Consider the following 19,223-nt stretch of genomic DNA (forward strand, 5'->3'; position numbering starts at 1 on the left):
TCATTTGTTAACAGTGGAAGTCTTATTTCTTCCTTTCAAGTCTTAATGACTTTTATTTTGTTTTATTACCTTTTTCTTTTCTTGAAATTTCAGGATTTTAAGTAAAAGTGGTTGGGCAGAATTTTCTTTCTTTTTTTTTTTTTTTTGTTTGAGTTGGGGTCTCACTCCATTGCCCAGACTGGAGTGTAGTGGCACGCTTCCCGGCCACCGCAGCCTCGACCTGCTGGGCTCTGGCGATCCTTCCACCTCAGCCTTCCAAGTAGCTGGAACTACAGGCGCACTACCACATCCGGTTAATTTTTTGATTTGTTGTAGAGATGAGGTCTCACCAAGTTGCCCAGGCGAGTCTCGAACCCGCGGGCTCAGGCAATCCACTCACCTCAGCCTCCCAAAGCACGGGATTACAGGCTGAGCCACTGAGCCCGGCACCAGGCAGCATTTTCTAATCTAAACTTTATCTAATTTTCAAACTCAGGGAAAATTTTTCAAAAATGTCACCACTAGTTCTGCAGTTTGTTGTTGTTTTTAATACTAAATCACTTAATATATTAAGGAAAGTCTTCTCTAATCCTAATTTGCGAAATGCTTTTTGTTTATTTGCAATTATTTTAAAGTATATCAAATGCTTTTTCTGTACCTCTTCATATGACAATCTTTTGACTTTTTTACTATTAATATGCTAAATTAAAATGAGGAATTTTCTAACGTACAACAATTGCATGACTGGGTGTCGGGAGATCTGCTTAATTATGAGGTATTATCCTTTTTATATGATTCCAATCTTGATTTCTTAATAGTTTATTACATAATTTTGAATCTACGTACAAGAAGGTGATTTGTTTGCAAATTCACTTGTACTATCCATGTCCAGTTTTTGTGTCAAAGCTGAGTTAGAAAATATTTCTTTTTCTATTTTCTGAAAGATACATAATCTTATTTCTTCCTAAACTTACGAGTTAAACCATACTGCATAATGCTATGGAATACATCAGGTATCATTATCCTATTAGTCTTAACTAAATTATTACTTTAACAGTAGTCATTTGATTATTATTTTTATCATTAATATCACTAGAACCTTAGAACTTTTTAAAACCTTTTTCCAATATTATTTTCCACTGGTATTTTGCATTACTACTGTCCTGAATTCACTCCTACCTATAGTTATTAGTCGGACTGTCCTTCAAATAAAATGTCTTATTTCTCTTGCTGCTTTTAAGGTTTTTCTTTTGGTCTGTTATTTTTAGCAGTTCGACTATGATGGGTGTAGGTGTGGCTTTCTGCATGGAGGCTAAAGAGTTTCTTAAAGATATAAATTGATGTACTTTACCAGTTTTGAAATGTCCTCAGTGATTATCTTTGTTCTGGGATTCTAATTACATATACAGTACACAGACTTTCTGGGAATCTTCCACATACTCCTTATGCTATTTTTACTCATTTCCTCTTAGCTTCAGTTGTGATTTTTTTTATTAGCATGTCTCCTAGTTCACTAATACCTTCTTCTACCATGACTAGTTGTTAAACCCATTAATGAATTCTTTTAAAAAACTATTCATTTATTTATTCATTTTTATTTGAAAGATGTGGAGTACAATTCAAGATTAGGTATACAAGTGGTCATCATACAGGTAAAGTTTGGGCCTCCCTTTGGTCCCCACTTCACCTGGTTTGAGATAAGTACGCTTATTGGTGTTATGTGATCACCCTCTCCCTCCCCTGGCAGTATCCCACTACTGCCAATCTCTTTCTTATAGTCATTAATGAGTTCTTAATTTCAATTATTAAAATATTCATTTGTCATTTCCATTTGATTGTCTTTTATTCATTAAATTCTCAAACTTTTAATCTATTTTCTCCTTCTTTATTTTCTTGGATATTTTTATAATAGTTACCATTAAAGGTTTTTTCCTGCCACCTCCAACATCTGGATAACCAGATAGTCTGCTTCTTTCAGTATATATTTTCGATAATATACATGTAATTTTCTCTTAGTTCTGTTCAGATTTTCCAGTCTGTTGGACATGAGTTATTACTACAATGCAGTTTTTCTAAAGCTCAATCTACTTCTGATTTGCCCCTATTTAAAGAATGTTGTCCTTCAAGGATTTCAACTACAACCACTTTACTTGTTTACTGACATCTGGTCTCCTACAAGGTCGTAAACTCAAATTTTTGTCTTCTCAGCACCATAAGATTTTAGGAACTTTGTTCTGTTTCTTAGAGGAATTCCACTTGGAATTTTAGACATGTGCAACTAAGATAACATCAAAAAGTAGCAATTACCATAGAAATGTTTCAGATAAAATATATGGCAGCTCAGAAGCAAGGGTGTGTTTTTAGTCGCAATGACTGGGGAAAATTCAATACATATGGTAATATTTAAACTGGACTTTGAAGGACACTGATATACCGCAATAAGAAATATCATTTTTTTGCTTTACCTTAAGAGAGAAAGTGCATATTGTTCTAAATTCAGTTCCAGTATCGCCCAAACTTTTTGAAGAGTATCTGCAACACTGATATTTTCCTTTGTGTCTGAAAAGAGTAATAATAAATAACAACATTAAAGCAGTAAGATGCTTCACAGATTATCTTGTCCAAAGTCTTTATTTTTAAAAATGAAGTTGAAACTCACAAGTAAGATGGTATCCAAAGTCATAAGAATAATTAGCAGAAAAATATAGGGCGATAACCTTTTAGTCAAGAACTCTGCTTACCATATTATGCTGCTTCCCTTCAACCTTAATTTAAAAATTGTAAAATGTTTTTGGATCTAAATTAAAATAGTCATCAAAAGGCTTACATAAGGAGATCTCTGTCACGCTAAATTTTGTTTTTTATGAAAGACCTTATTTTAGAAAAAGTAATTCATCCAATTTTTCTAAAGAACAATGGCTAATAGGATCTTCTAGAATTCAACCTATTGCATTATTTGCAAATGGCTAAAAAATAGGTGATTTGACAAGAAAATGTGACTCTACATTAAAGGTCTCAAACTTACTGTATCAAAAACTGATATCCTTTTTCTAATTATTCTATCTTAATTTCTTCATAGTACTTAGTATCTGAAATTGATATTTTAGTATATTTACTTGTCTTATATGCTTATATGCTTATCACCACTAAAATATTAGATTAATCAGAGCAGTGGTGTTTTAAAAGAACTCACAATAGACTAGAAAACAAAGCTGATCGTTCACTAATTTACTCATTCATTCTTTCAGCAACTATTTACTGTGTGCTTAAGATGTGCCAGGCACAGTTCCAATTCTGGGAATCAGAGAGCAAGTACATTAACATGTTTCCTGAGCTCACGGAATTTCATTATTTTAAGGATTAAAATTAATTAGCTGAGCCATAAAGGAAGGTGACTCTAAAATGCTTTCACTGACACACATAAATATATATTTATTGTTATATATATAAGTCCATTTTATAAGTGTTTGAAAAGTTATACCTGGTGTTCTGGCTTTCATAAGTAATCTAACAAAAGTCCCTCGCCATACCGCTTGGATTTTAGTTGCTGCTGCTACTTCCTCAGGAGAATACTCTTTCTCACTTTCTGGTATACAATATTTAGTGTCCACCCATTCCACTAGAAAGAGAAAAACAATCTTTGTGCTGAAAGTTATATTTAATCCCTTCACCAATTCCAATGCCTTTAGCTACTAAAACCCTCTGACATATACAATGCCACAATAAGAGATCTGTCATCATATTTGACATTGTCCACTGTAAGTGGCTCTTTTTAGCATTCTGAAGAAGAGAAACACACAAAATAGAGACTTCTTAGTGAACTACTACTGATTCCTCTGTGAATATAGCCGGAGGTTTCTCTCAAAATAAAAGAATAAAAGAATAAGACAAGGATGCCCACTATCACCACTCCTATTCAACGTAATACTAGATGTCCTAACCAGAGCAATCATGCAAGAGAAATAAAAGGTATACAAATAGAAAAAGAGGAAGTTAAATAATTTCTCTTCACAGATGACACAATTCTATACCCAAAAAAACTGTAAAGATTCCACCATAAGACTCCTAGTTCTCATAAACAACTTTGGTAAAGTCCTAGAATACAAAATCAATGTCCAAAAATTAGTTCCATTTCTATATAACAGCAGCATTCAAGGTGAAAACCAAATCAAGAACATAATTCCATGTACAATGTCACAAAATAAAATAAAATAAAATAAAATACCTTGGAATATATCTAACCAAAAAGGTGAAAGATCTTTAAAATAAGAACTATAAAACACTGCTGAAAGAAATAAAAAATGACACAAACAAGTGGAAAAACATTTCATGCTCATAGATTAGAAGAATCAATATTGCCAAAATCTTCATAGTACCTAAAACGATCTATAGAGTCAATGCAATACCTATCAAACTACTAGCATTATTTTCACAGATCTAGAAAAAACAATACTTAAATTCACGTGGAAAAAAAAGAAAAGAAAAGAAAAGAAAGAATGAAAGAAAGAAAGAAAGAAAGAAACTAAATAGCCAAAGCAATGTTAAGCAAAAAAACGAAACAAAACACAAAAACCAAAGCCAGAGGTATCACATTGCCAGACATCAAACTTTATTACAAGATGACAGCAAACAAACCTGCATGATACTGGCATAAAAACAGACATGCAGACCAGTGAAACAAAATAGGGAACCCAGAAATAAAATCACCATCTTACAACTATCTCATCTTTGACAAAATCAACAAAAACAAACACTGGGGAAGGGACACCCTATTTAACACATGGTGCTGGGGAAATTGACTGACCATATGCAGAAGAATTAAGCTGAATTCCTTCCGCTTACCATATACAAAAATTAACTCATGCAATAAATTTATGACTAAGATCTCAAAAGCAAATACAGCAAAAACCAAAATTAATAAGTGAGATTTAATCAAACTAAAAAGCTTCTGGATAGCAAAAGAAACCATCAACAAATTAAATGGCCAATAGAATTGGAGAAAATATTTACAAATGATGCATCCAACAAAGGACTAATATTCAGAATCTATTAAGAACCCAAATGAATTAACAGGAAAAAAATAACCCTATTAAAAAATGGGCAAAGGACATGAACAGACACTTCTCAAAGAAAGACATCTAAGCAGCCAACAAACACATGAAAAAAATGCTCATTATTAATCATCAGAGAAATACAAATCGAAATCACAACAAGATACTATCTCACATTCATAAGAAGAGTTGTTATTAAAAAATTGGAGAACAACAGATGTTGGCGAGGTTGCAGAGAAAAAAGAGAGCTCATATTCTCTTGGGAGGAATGTAAGCTGGTTCAAACCCTGTGGAAAGCAGTTAGGATATTTCTCAAAGAATTAAAAATAGATTTACCACTCAGTTCAGCAATCTGGACAAAGGAAATGTGGTACATATATACCATGTAATACTACATACCCATAAAAAAAATCATGTCCCTTGCGGCAACTTGGATGCAGTTGAAGACCATCATTCTATGTAACATATCATAAGCAAAAAAACTAAATACTGCATGCTCTCACTTATAAGTAGGAGCTAAACATTGAATAAACACATGAATTCGGATGAGAACAACAGACACTGAGGGAGGACCCCTGAAGGGGAAAGGGTGGGAGGGTGGTAAGGGTTGAGAAACCACCCACTGGGAACCATGCTCACCACCTGAGTGATGGGCTCAACAGAAATGTAAACCTCGCTATCACACAATATATCTATGTAACAATCCTACACATGTATGCCTTGAATATAAAAGTTCTTAAAAAAAAAAGGAAATGTTAAAATAGTGGGAACAAAGAATGGGAAGGGGAGGAAAGTAGATTATTTGAATTGGAGGATCCTCCCAGAATTCTTCAAATAATATCATATATATTAGTGACTTTCATATTTTTTAAGGTAAGGAACAAATAAAATATGGAAATTTTGGGCTCCCCTTGAAGTATATATGGTGAGGATTGGGAGTAGAGGATACTCAGCAATCCTTGGAAGCCCTTGATCTTCCCAGAGCATAGTTTGAACTCCATCACTGTCTACCATGCTTCTACCTACTTCACCAAAACTTTGAGAGCACTTTTGTCAAATTGTTCACCTTATATAAAACTAGGAATTCATTAAGTAAATATCTAAATTTTAATCAGTACCTAAAGAGGTCTCCTCCAATGAGGAATCAAGTAACTCCATGTCCAAAACCAAAGCACAGAATGCAAATCTGAAGTTTGGAGAAGGCTTTGTTATTTGAATTTTTCTCATTAAACGCCATAAAGAAATGCTAAAAACCTGAAACAGATAAAATATGTTTATGTATTTTTTAAACCGCAAAAATATCATCACCTGGCTATAGAGTCTCTAAAATAATTTAGATGTCTAAAAATAAAAAAATAAAAATTTCTCAGTCATATATGCAATCTAAGGAGGCTTTTCAAAGTCTCACTCATGCCGTAAGAGACTAAAATTATCATTTGACTATTACTAATTTAATAAAACTTAATCACTACAACAGTATTTATTAAATAAAATAAATATATAATATACAATATAATAGACAGTAAATAAATACAATAGCATTAAACTGGTTGAGGAGATACAGAGAAAGGTAAAAATATGATATTTTTGCTTAATCAGGTTAATTGTCATTTTTCATTGATTCTAAGATTCCATTCATTATAAGACATGCTATTATTTTAATGTGCCTCAAAATATGAAAATATGTTGCTTAGAGTTTTCATCACTTTCTTGTCACTTTCTTATCAGTTCATATCGAAAAACTCTTAAGATTCATTTACAAAAAGTTTTTTATCATATGTCACATAACTGTACAATTATCAAAATATGTCATGTAGATATTTTGCTATCAAAATACCTTCCTTTTGCATAAGTGATGCAAGCACAATGACCTCTTACATATTAATCAGGGATAGCCACTATAGGCCCACACAGAGTAACCTTTATAGCAGGAATTGTGACTACGCATAAGCTCAACTGCATGGACTCTCTTTTACTCAGGCTTTGCCATCTAACCTGTCAGCATCAGAAACTGACTGATCTTTTGGTATGGTATCATCCTCTGAGGAATACCCAGCCAGTTACCTGGTGAAAAATTGATTTCAGTGGTCTTCAAACAAGGTGAGTTAGTAACTCTTTACTAAAATTGACACCTTCTTCAGTAAAAGTTTGCTTTTTCTGTCTTCAGTGCCTCTAATAGCATCATTATCCAAGAGGTTAAAGGAAATCTGATTTACAAACATGAGATCTAGCCTAACGTACCCTTGGATCAAGAGTCCTATTAGAGAGTAAGACTTTAGCCATTGGGAATAATCTGGAACCCACTGGCCCTAAACATATAGACAGAATTGATAAAATTCCTGGTAGATGGGAATGACACACGAAAGGTTCAGATAAGAATTCAGTATGGGAGCCGGGCCCGGTGGCTCAGCCTGTAATCCCACGCCTTTGGGAGGCTGAGGTGAGTGGATTGCCTGAGCCTACAGGTTTGAGACCCGCCTGGGCAGCGAGACCTCATCTCTACAATAAATCAAAAATTCAGGCGGGTGTGGTAGCGCATGCCTGTAATTCCGGCTACTTGGAAGGATGAGGCGGAAGGATCGCAGGAGCCCAGCAGGTCGAGGCTGCGGTGGCCTGGAGCGGCCACTGCGCTCCACTCTGGGGGACAGAGTGAGACTCCAACTCAAAAAAAAAAAAAAAAGAATTCAGTATGGGGATGATACCCTGAAGTATGTATATTGAACCAATGACCAACATATCAACATATGGTGTTATGTCTGCATAGTTAAAACATGCAAGCCTGCAAGTCAAAAGTAGGACTGGCCTCTCTCTCCATCATTTGCTATGATCCATTTGCAGAATCTGTGCTCTCTTTCTCTACAACAGAATTAAGAATCTGGCCCACCCATCAGGCAAGTAACTAGAAGCATTGGCTGCAAAAGTGGAAAATCTAGAATAGTTGGTAGAGGCAAGAGATGTTGAATACCAATAATGGTCCCAAAGTCACCAAGAGCAGTGGAAACTCTAGCTTTTTTGTCATGTGGTGATTTAGTTACTTATTTGTTAAATTTTAGAGCCTGTGCTCAGCTACCAATTTGAAGAATGAATGGCAGAGTTTACTTAAGGATGAGGTACTATCAGACTAGTTCTAGAGGTGAATTATAACAAACATTTCTTACATATTACACATGTCCTAGGTTAGTGGTTCTCAACTGGATATGATTTGCACCATAGGCAGAGCTGCCAGATAAAATACATGACACTGTAGGGACATACAAATTAAAAATAAAAGACTTAACCCTCCCTATGGAAAGTAAGGGGAGTGATTTCTTCCCCCATATCATTTGTATTACAATATTTACTTTAGAAGACTTGTAATTATAAATCTTCTCTCCCCTTCTCTTTGAAATGTGTGTAAATCTTTTTAACGCTAAGTAACCCTCTTACCAGTTTTACAACCCAGAAATGTTTTTCTTAAGGACCTGGGAAGCATCTCTTTGAAATATTAATCATCAGGGTGGACAGCACCCCTACCTCCCAGTTTCTCTGAGAGAGTAGAAGCCTAACTTCAGCAAGCACCTTACTCCAAGTTGAAGACGAAATCTTTCAAAAGGTATTACAAGTTTATTTTTCTCATAATAAAGTTAATTATCTAGCACATGGTCACTCCTAATATCAAGTGAATTTGGGATGAATATGTGTGGTGAATGGTGCTATCAAATCCTTTCAACTTAAGGACAAGTTATTGTTTGTCTTGCCAGCATGTATGAAATGGGCTGTATCTACTGCATATTGTTTGTATCTATAGATACATTATTTTAAAAAGAAAGTTTGCTCTTGTGAACATCATATCCAGAACAAGCTTACCCTGAAGTGCTGTGCAGTGAGTTCCTTATTGTGGAGTGGGATAGGGTAGAGAGCTGATTGCAGATCCCTCAGAGCTGCAGGAAGTTTACCTTTATCTTTGAAATTTGCAATCACATTGCCAACAGCTTTCAAAATCAGCAGTGACTGCTCTGTAAATCGGTTGCTTTCCTGTGAAGACAAAGAATAACAGCTGTCCTTACTTGCCATTATTTAAGTGTAATTTAGTTTACAAAAAGTAAATTTCTATTACAATATTAAGCCCCTGCTAGGTGGCTGATTCGAGAGTTATTTACAGAAGACTTACTTGATATCAAGGCAGTTTGCTTGGTGATGTGGTCTGAGAGATATAAAACATGAATGCAAGTCCTACCTGACTGGGAACTTGTAGGAGCATCACCTATCTCACATTGAAGTCAGGGAAAGGTTCTTCACAGTAGAACCCAGACCTACTTCTGATAATATATAGGATTAGTCTAATAAAAACTGTGGGGTTTGAGAACAGATTAAAGAAAAGACTTCAGGGAGAGAGCCACATGGATAAAAAAAGACAATAGGCAAAACAAGCATGGGCTTCAGGCTCCCTCCTGCTGTCAATTCTGAGGAAACAAAGTAAGAAGACACAGAGATTTCAAGAAGTAACTGGACTGCAAAAATCTGAGAAAATCCTGAAGTGTTTGGAGGCTGTTCTAGTTGATGTATGGTGGCTAGTAGCAGAGTTGCCTGAAGCAGCTGGTGCCTGGAGGCAGCATGAAGAGGATGAAGGTGAAGGAAGAATTTGTTTTGTTTTGTTTTTTCCCTAAGGGGACGCCATGGTGCAATTATTACCACTTGGTTCCCTGCAGAAATCTTTAGGAATAACCCAACAAGTGGACAGTTCAGATGCCTGTTGGGGTGAGAAACTGATGGAAGCAAGTGCAACTGACTTGCCCCCTGAATGCGTTTACTTCTCCATCATCTCCCTCAAATCCTCTCAAAGTCTCATTTCAGTGGTGATTCTCCCTAGGGTAAAATCATGACCAGAAAAGAGGTCGGATGACAGCACTAGGAGAGATCAATTATGGAGTCAAAAGTAGGATTAGCCTCTCTCCCTATCATTTGCCATGATCCATTTGCAGAATCTGTGCTCTCTTTCTCTGCAGCAGAATTGAGAATCTGGACTACCCACCAGGCAAGTAACTAGAACCACTGGCTGCAAAAGAGGAAAATCTAGAATACTTGGTAGAAGAGAGAGATGTCGAGTGCCAACGAGCTGGAGTCTCTCTTCTCTTGGGCCAGTCTATTTCCTTTTGCATCTTTATTAGAGTCGAAGAACAAAGAGGCTTGGGCTTGAGCCCCAATAATTTTGATAAGATAGAGAAATGATATATCCAAGGAAATATGAGCTCACAGACCAAAATAAGTCATCACCTGGGGAGATCAATCACCTAAAGGAAGACAGTAAATTGGATAATGCATACCATATAAAGCATACCATATATGCATACCATATAAAACATTTTTTTTAAGACAAGAATTCAACATTAGCAGGATACACATAGTTAATGAAGAAATAAGAGACATCTGCTTTCAAGGTTAAGTTGTTGTTCTTCCTTCTGTGCCTGATGAACAGGAGGGACAGAGAACAGTGAGAGATGGCCCAGCAAATTGAGGAGGCAGCCCTGGGGAATCTTGCACTAACCACTAGACAGGCAAGAACACACAAGAGGGGCATGTCTGGGACATAAAAATGATGGATTAAGGAGTCTTTCTTGAGTCACTTCTTGCAAAATTTGTTGACTGGTTTAGAGAATCCTATCAATACAAGGTGGTGTCACTTGGAGTTAGTTTTTTGTTTTTTTTAATTCTTTGTTTGGTGGTGGAAGGGTTAGAGTTGAGGATGTGTCAGGAATCATGCAGTGGAAATGCCATGTGCAAATCTTTCCCCAAATTCACATGTGCAGAGAGAGGACATCTAAAACCAAGAGGAGAATTCAGAGGAGAATCTGAACCCATTTACTTCACCTCTCCCTTCAGAGCCTGTCAGGGTAGAGGAACAAGAGAAACCAAGATATGCCCAAGGAGAGAGAACATGAAGGAGAAGTGATAGAACCTTCCATGGGTTACCCCTTGCCCTCAAATCCCAGGGACACACACTCCAAATTCCTTAGGCCAAGGAAGGAATGAAAGAGGAGAAAGACAAGCAAATTTTAAACTGTATAAAAAAGGACTGAAACTGATCCTTTATACCCAAAGAATCAATGATACTATGGTATCTATCTGAGATGTTAACAGATGTGAGAAGGGATTCAACCAAGTTGAGATAAAATAAGTTATTGGAGAAATAAATATATATATTTGTGTCCCTACAGGGTTTCAGCTGTTCATTATACAGGATTCACTCAGGGATTTCTTGCAGAATATACTTAATAGCTTTAAAAGAAAAGAAAAAATAAGTAAGTTGAATACAAAATAAGAATAGTATTTAGTTCAAGTTCTTGGAAAATAAATCACACAAAAATTGCAGTTGCAAAATATTTACTTGCTCAAAGTTGGGCAGCACAACATCTTCATCCCCAAAGACAAAAGTCACCATGCTGCAGATTTGTATTGAATGTCCCACTGGGGCATACGCAGTGAAGAGCAGCATATGTCTCCTAAAGAGAAGGGACACTGGGTGATGACCGAGTTCTTCCTATGTAGTAGCATTTGACACATTCGTTGCTTGATGACAGCTTAGAACTCAAACCAAGACAAATCTCAGCACTTTGGGAGCCCGAGGTGAGTGGATTGCCTGAGCCCACGGGTTTGAGACCAGTCGGGCAACTTGGCAAGACCTCGTCTCTACAATAAATCAAAAATTAGCCGGGCGTGGCAGTGCCCGCCCATAGTTCCGGCTACTTTGAAGGCTGAGGCGGAAGGATCGCATGAGCCCAGCAGGTCAACGCTGGGGTGGCCGTGAACCTGCCACTGCACTCCAGCCTGAGTGACAGAGTGAGACTCCAACCTATCCACTCCTCCCCCCCCCCAAAAAAATAGATCAAATGCTGAACTTCTCTCCAGCACATGCTGGAGAACTTATCTCCCACACACTACAGTCATGTTGTGAATGACTAGTCTTGATTTTTTTTCCCTGACAATCACTTATGTGAGTATTGGGCTGTATAGATTTCATAGTCTTTTCCTCACAAATGCATCATTTCATGTATGTCATTTGTGTCTCCTCTATAAGGATGCGGTATCACTAAGAGCAGGGACATTTACTTTCCCTTAGTTATGGAGTATTTAGATAATGTTCAAAACGTACATGTTACTAGGTTAAGTTCCTGGAGGAAAAATGGATATAAGAAGATTCTTGATTAATTCTCTGTCCATGGTTGTCTCAAAATATGGGCACTTAGACAGAGTAACTTGATTTCTGGCAGAATTTCTCCACACTGAGTGTGTAGGGCAGATGTGAGAAATGTTTAAGTTTTAAAAATATGTTATTTCTAGAAGTCCTGGATACTTGCCATACATTATTTTAGCATTTGATTCTGTTGTTTAGGTTTTTCTTTTTGTGCAAGAACCATACCTAACTTTTCACTGATCACATAGAATTAGCATGTTTGACCTTTGGGGGAACACCCAGTGAAAATATTTATTTCACTTGAAATATGAGGTAGTATTTATTAATTTTTAATTATTCATCAAAGTAAAAAATTCAATTATATGTATTTTATTTAAAATGTAAACCATAATGTATTTAGCCAGCTATATCTGATTTAAAAACAATATCTAAACTGCTGGGGGATGGAGGGGCACACCTCATCAACAAGGGTACCTGCATAATCAACGTTTGTATACCTAACCCTGAGTTGTACCCCACATCTTTAAAATAGAAAAATAAAATAAAATAAAAATGATATCTAACAAAAATAAACTATGGGTAAAACTATAGATTGGTAGGGGAAATGTTTCTCAATCTCTGTTTAAACAAAATCAGGACTCTTGCTAAGTAATATAATATTTATGAGAAAACAAAAGAGATTCTTTAGTAAATTAATGTTAGAAAATACTGGGTTAAACAAGTTTACACAGTAGTGTTCACTAAATAATTCTCAGAACCTTTGACAATTATGAATCTTCCAAAAGGGCATTCATTGTACAACACTTCTCAACTGATTTGTTTTGTGGAACTATTTTTTAAAAGAATAATAATAGACCTGTACTTTGTTAAAAATTACTTCAAGAAACAATATCCTAGAGTCCACACTGTCTACTTCTTTAGGAATCAATAGTTTATAAGCCTTCAAAAACTCTTAGTATGGGATAAATAAAGTCACTCCATACCCAACAGGCAGACGAACCATTGTAGCTTTGGTAGCATATGTGTGAATCTTCAGAACAAGATTGCGTGACTTCAGAGATTTCCAAGAAAAGGTTTCAGCTGTTAGAAGTCCAGGTTCTATGGAAGGGCTGTTTTTTGTTAAGGCTTTAAGATAAGTGAAAAAGTCTTGAAATTTGATTGTGAACACATAGCTGGCCTTCACTTGTATTACTTTTATTCAGTAACAGCATAAATATTAATAATAATGATCAAGAATTAGAGATATTCTAAAAATTTTCATAAAAATTTGGAAATGACTTCAGGTAAAACATTGAAAATAATACTCAAATAGAACCCAGATCTTTCTCCTATTTTAGATGCCTCCTCATAATCATCTCCTCAAGTGCAGAAACCAGAAATGAGTAAATTAGAAAAAGGAAGACATTTTTCATTGTAATATGCCATCACTTTTATTATCCCCAGTAATTGCAATATCTCTCCAGATGCAATTTTAAAGGGAAAAACATACCTGAGAAAATAAGAGATTTCTCTAAGATAGTATCAAAATAAGTCAAAATATCCCATCTTTTACCTAAATGTTTACCGTTAATTCACAGTCTTTGACTTTATATAAAAATAACAAGTAACCAACAAAAATTTAATTTTAATATCAAATTTTTCTTTTAAATGGATAAATTGTATGGACTAGTCTTCATCAATGACTAAGGGCAAAATGCTCTTTTCCCTGTTTCCAGAAAACACTGGAGCTGAAGATACAAAGTCACAACGTGCCTTCATGCATATAGAATTTAAATGTTCTATGACATGGTGTGTCTTCAGAACTATTGGTTTGGTAGACATGCTAAACTTAGATCACAAAGTTTAGAAAAGTTTATTACACAGCAAGTAATTATTAGCCACCTATTGTAGGCTAGATGCCATTTAAACATTGGAGATACTTCAGTAAAAAAAAAAGTCCTTGCCCTCAATGTTAGCAAAACATTCAACATTAAGCATTCAGAAACTATTTACTCTATACCTACAGTCCTAGGTACTGTAAACTAGAGCTAAAGATGAGCATTTTAACAAAACAGGCCTAATTATTTAATAATGATTCTGTGTGTGTGTGTGTGTGTGTGTGTGTGTGTGTGTGTGCGCTCATGTGTGCAAGGACTTGGCGTTGCAGAGGAGCAGGAACAATCTATTCATCGGAAAAGGAATGTGGATTAGAGCTTGAGAGAGTTTCTTGTGGGAAGATGACGTGGATGATTTCTGATTTCTTCTCTCTCTTCAGTGAGATCTGCAGCAAGGTCATCAGCTGAACATGAGTGAGGGTAAGAGTGAGTGTTGGAGGTTTGGTGGAAGTGGGGAGAGAGAGAGAGAGAGAAGATTTGAAGGTTTGCAATGGACATCTATAGGAATGAGAGTGGGAGAATGAATGAACTAAAGAAATACTAGTAGTGCTTTGGGCCTTGTGAGATTTGTGTTCCTCAATTTTAGGCACAACAGCTATGTTTGTTTGTTTACCTCCTTCCAGTCATGCTCAGCTGCTCTTTTGCAACCATGGATTAGGCACACTGCTGAGTTTTACCAATATTGGGATTTTGCCAGGAAGGCAGGATGAGAGGACAAAAAGGGCAAGTGTGTTGATGGTATGTGCAAGGATTTCAGTGAGGGATCATGGAAGCCATGTTGGGAAAGGGAGATAAAAGGACGCGACTGTGATGGATAAAACAATATGGTAGGGTAGAGGGACTAAGGTCCCAGTGGAGTCAAAGATTGTAGGTGTGGGAGTTCTAGAGAGAATGAACTGGAGACTCACAGGGTGGTGACTGAAGAGTGAGTTGCTTGAAATTGAGATGACTGACATGATGCATTAATTGGTAAAGATAAGGTCTATGGCATAACCATGAAGGTAGAGGGCCGAGGTGGGATGGAGGAAAAGACTGTTGTAATTGTCAAATCAAAGAAAAATCGTTGGTTTTTCAATAGATGCTGAAATAATTAAGAATAATGATATTTTCAAGTGAGAGAACAACAACAGCAGCAGTAGCAGAATGACTAGGTACTCCAGAAAGGAGCACAGATGAATGCACCCATGATAGGTGCAGGAGGCAAGAGTGAGTGTAATCCCTGATGTCCAGGAGTGAGAGCATCCCCAGAGGAGGTACCATTGTTGGTCATGTGGGACACTGGAGAAACTCTGGAAAGGGAAAATGTTCCCTCATTCATGGTCTAAAAATCTTACTATTGCATGATCCCTAGCCTGAACATGATCTGGGCTTTTAGACTTACTTCCTTAAAGCTCTCTTACCTCCATATTCCCCCCAACGTACCAATGCAGAAAAGCTAACCAGTAGTTCAATAGGTTTTAGACTATCCACAAATAGGTAGTAGGACACACGTTCTTCTGAGAACTACAAGAAATTAGACCAATTATCATACTTAATGTAAGTCCATTAATGGTGTTATTTTTTCACTTCTAATGGTAATATAACGCAATACTTACTATTTACAAGAAACTATGCTCTAGACACCACAATGAGTAATTTATGGGTTTAATAATATGAAGAAAATCATACTGGGTGGATGTTGGCAACAGTCTATGGAAGCTAGTCTGCAGTGCCCGTGTGAGACTGGCCACCATAACAAAGGGAGCCAAGGAACTCTTTGGAAACAAAAGGACCATGCTTATTCCAGAAATGAGAAAGAGAGGAGGAGACTGGGCTGAACAATGCTCAGAGAATGGCTTCATCATCAGAAAGAAGACTACAGAGTAACATTAGCAAAGAATAGGAATGTCTAATGGGGTTGTATTAAGGTATTTTACAGGGTGGCATAATATTTGAAATAAACGCCCTCTTCCTTCTTTCACAGGATCTTCAGATACTTACTCATTGCTTGCTGATATACCAGACTGTGGAATTTTATTTTGGAGATGCAATAAAGGAGTGAATAAAATTCAGAACTTCCCTTGAAAGGTAGCCACATAAGGGTTAAATTATAGAATTTCAATTCATCCTATATGGGTACTTCTAGTGCCCCTAATTTTGGGTGAAAAAACTGAAACACAGAGAGGATAAGTGATCTGGCAAAGGTCACAAAGTTTGTAAGTAGCAAAGGTGAGATTCAAAAGTAGGTATATCTAAGTGCCTGACTCTAAGGTTGGTACTCTTGACTACTGTGTTATTATTGACTCACAAGTTCTCAGTACACTAACATAATTTTGAATGAAGGCATATGGCAAATGTATTCAATGAATGTAATTGTTGCTATACTATAAATATTTTCACATTATGCTTATATTATTTTACCACATTATTTAAATAATCAGTTAATATAGGAAAGAAAAATCTCTAGTAATGCTATGAAAAAGGAAACCTTGTATTTAATCAAGTATAGCAGGATTGTTAGAAATGCTTGACTCAATGTAGTCACATTGGTTATCATTTGAAATTTCATTTCACTTTTTTTCCCTTTCAGCTGAAACATATTGATTTGATAGTTGTTTCAAATATTCACTATCGGAAAATGTGAAGGACCCTGAATTTCTCCTTCTAGCGTGCATGCCTGAGGAGAAGTTTCTGCTCTGAGCTCATTTGCTGCCATTTTTAAGGGTGGGAGAATTTGTGGGCAGGGTGGTCCTGAAGGCCACACAGAGAGACTCTGCCCTCGTGTGAGCACATGGCGCCCTCAGAAGGCTTCTGCCCCATCCCCACGCTGAGGATCAAGGAAACATCTATGGAATGTGCTGAGGATGGACCTCAGGCTTTGTGCCCCAGGTTGGCTGGCCACTAAGATTAGGAGTGTCTGGAGTCAGACTACAGCCAACCCTTCCTTTCAGGCCATACTAGATACCATCAAGTTTGCATTCCACAACCCTCCAAGAAAAACTATGAATGTTAAAAAAAATTCAGGGAAATGAAAGACTCGTGTAGGAATGCCATTATTTTATTTTGCCAAGCTGAGTTATTTAAAAGAAAAAAAAACTTTATTTACCATCACTTCATAAGAATATGATCAGAATAAAGAACAATTGACCATTTTGCCACACACACATTTATATTATAATGTTATGTGCAACAAAAACTTCTATGCAAACTGCCTTTGGTAAATGATTGCCGACATTTATTACGCTTACTAATAGGCATTCCTCTAAGCAGCTTACATACATTATCTCAAAGTTGATCTGCTTCATTTCCCTTAGATGGAAAATGATTATAATAATACCTCTTTCCTACTCTTTACTATAAATAGTTAACGCAATAAAGAACCTAATTCAGGGCCTACAACACCTATATGCAATTGTCATTTTATTATTGACAATAGTTTAAATATGGAAACATGCCTAAATACACTGTACATTATTCTTGTATCATGCTCTGGTTTCAGCTCGTCCTAATGAACAGTTTGGCTATCTTTATAAAATCAAAGCATTCCTCAAGGTATTTATATGGACCCCAGGACTAGGTGAACTATTTCCTGCCCCAGTTACTATCACAGATCTGATTCTCATCTTCAGAGTAGGCCACTAGCTGCAGAACACCTCTGGCAGGATGTTCAATAGGTTTTTTTCTGCCTGAGTTTTCATCTGTTACAAGTGCAATGGAAAAGTTTTATTAAAGACTCTCTATTTCCCCCACCTCTGAATATTGTTCATGTAGGTGTGGGATTATCAATAGGGGCTTCTATGGCCTTGTCCTAAGATAGGAAAGCATACAAATTTCAGTACAATTGTGTTTCCCAGAATATGTGTCATAAGTTTCCCCCAATTTCTTTCCATGTAAGATTCGTTAATTAACTTAGTTAATTAACTTATTCAACAATTTTTGTATTGCATTCCTACTTCGGGCCAGAAATGGTCTTGCAATGGTAAACAAAAGGATACAGTCCTTTAAAGATCCTAACATCAAATAGGGGACAGTATGGCACAGAAAAGCAAGTAGCCAGTTGGGATGGTGGGCGGTTAATGCTAGATAAACACAGAGCATACAGAGAGTAAAGTTGAGCCTCCTAACCCAGACTCCATGTCCAGGGAAGGGAGGCCTCACAGAGTCAAGACATCTGCCCTGTTCTGAAGGACTTCTAGGCATTAGCTGGACAAAGACAATGAGGATAAGGAAAATGAAAGGGAAGAAATTCCAGGCAGAGGCAGCACATGGGTAAAACTAGAACAAAACAAAACTAAAAGCAACAAAAAATTTCCTAAAGTATCCAGATATGATGGTTGAAATGTGTTTATGATTTAGGAACTATCCACCAGTCAGCAAATACTAATTGAAACCAAATCTATTTGGCTTATTTATGCATCACCTTCATTTATTCATAAAGCAAGATTTTCCTAATATGAATTTGTATAATAATGAAGCTCAGGTTTTAACCACTGCAACATAGTAAGATGGATCACATTTGAAGATATGAACTGGTGAAATTTTGCTTATTATCTGAATAAGGGATTAGTAGAAGACTGAAAATTAATTTCTAAAATATAATTATGTTACACATTTAGAAATACTTGAGAAAATTTGAAGGTGTTTTTCACTCGTGTGAATCTCCCCCAAATTTAAATGTAAGAAGGGGAATAGAAGAAATTATATTTACCTTAAATTCTGATTTTTGAAAGTTAAGGCAATATGAACTCGGCTTGTGAAAAATATATATATTTCTGAAAAAAATATTTATAACAGGTTGTTGTCATTACATGCAAACACTAGTAGTACTATATGCTAAGTTTCTTATAATCAAATAATTATAGGGAGAAAGTTAAAAATTATAACAACTGTATCGAGTTGGTTACCCTTAAGAAACAAGAATAATTCTAGTGAATAAATTAACCTTTTTAACTTTAATATCCAAAAGATGTGAACTGAGTTTAGTATATACTAAGGGTTTAAGTTTGTGTCATTAAGACACAGAATATGTTTATTAAATGATTGAATCGTATTAAATGATTGACTCTTGCAACAAAAGGTAACACATTAACAAATAAGTCTTTGAGGAGAAGCTGAAACTGTCTTGAGATTGGCTTGGCTATTAATGTGCTGTGCAGATAATCAACATAT

The 19,223-nt window shown here is 36.1% G+C and overlaps 1 protein-coding gene across 1 annotated transcript in view; it reads right to left on the reverse strand.

Moving 5' to 3' along the window:
• ADGB (androglobin) overlaps positions 1-19,223 on the reverse strand; it is a 192,999-nt gene that overhangs the window by 63,142 nt on the left and 110,634 nt on the right. The window contains exons 16-23 of the mRNA XM_008074020.1: positions 18,763-18,826; positions 15,476-15,578; positions 13,185-13,326; positions 11,395-11,509; positions 8,877-9,044; positions 6,149-6,284; positions 3,461-3,598; positions 2,445-2,538 (exon numbers count right to left, since the gene is read on the reverse strand). Of these exons, the coding sequence (XP_008072211.1) occupies positions 2,445-2,538; positions 3,461-3,598; positions 6,149-6,284; positions 8,877-9,044; positions 11,395-11,509; positions 13,185-13,326; positions 15,476-15,578; positions 18,763-18,826 (960 nt within the window). The remainder of the gene's footprint in view (positions 1-2,444; positions 2,539-3,460; positions 3,599-6,148; positions 6,285-8,876; positions 9,045-11,394; positions 11,510-13,184; positions 13,327-15,475; positions 15,579-18,762; positions 18,827-19,223) is intronic.

Source organism: Carlito syrichta, unplaced genomic scaffold (assembly GCF_000164805.1).
Source record: "Carlito syrichta isolate Samal-C Ts95f unplaced genomic scaffold, Tarsius_syrichta-2.0.1 Scaffold316274, whole genome shotgun sequence".
In the NCBI taxonomy this organism is placed as follows: domain Eukaryota; kingdom Metazoa; phylum Chordata; class Mammalia; order Primates; family Tarsiidae; genus Carlito; species Carlito syrichta.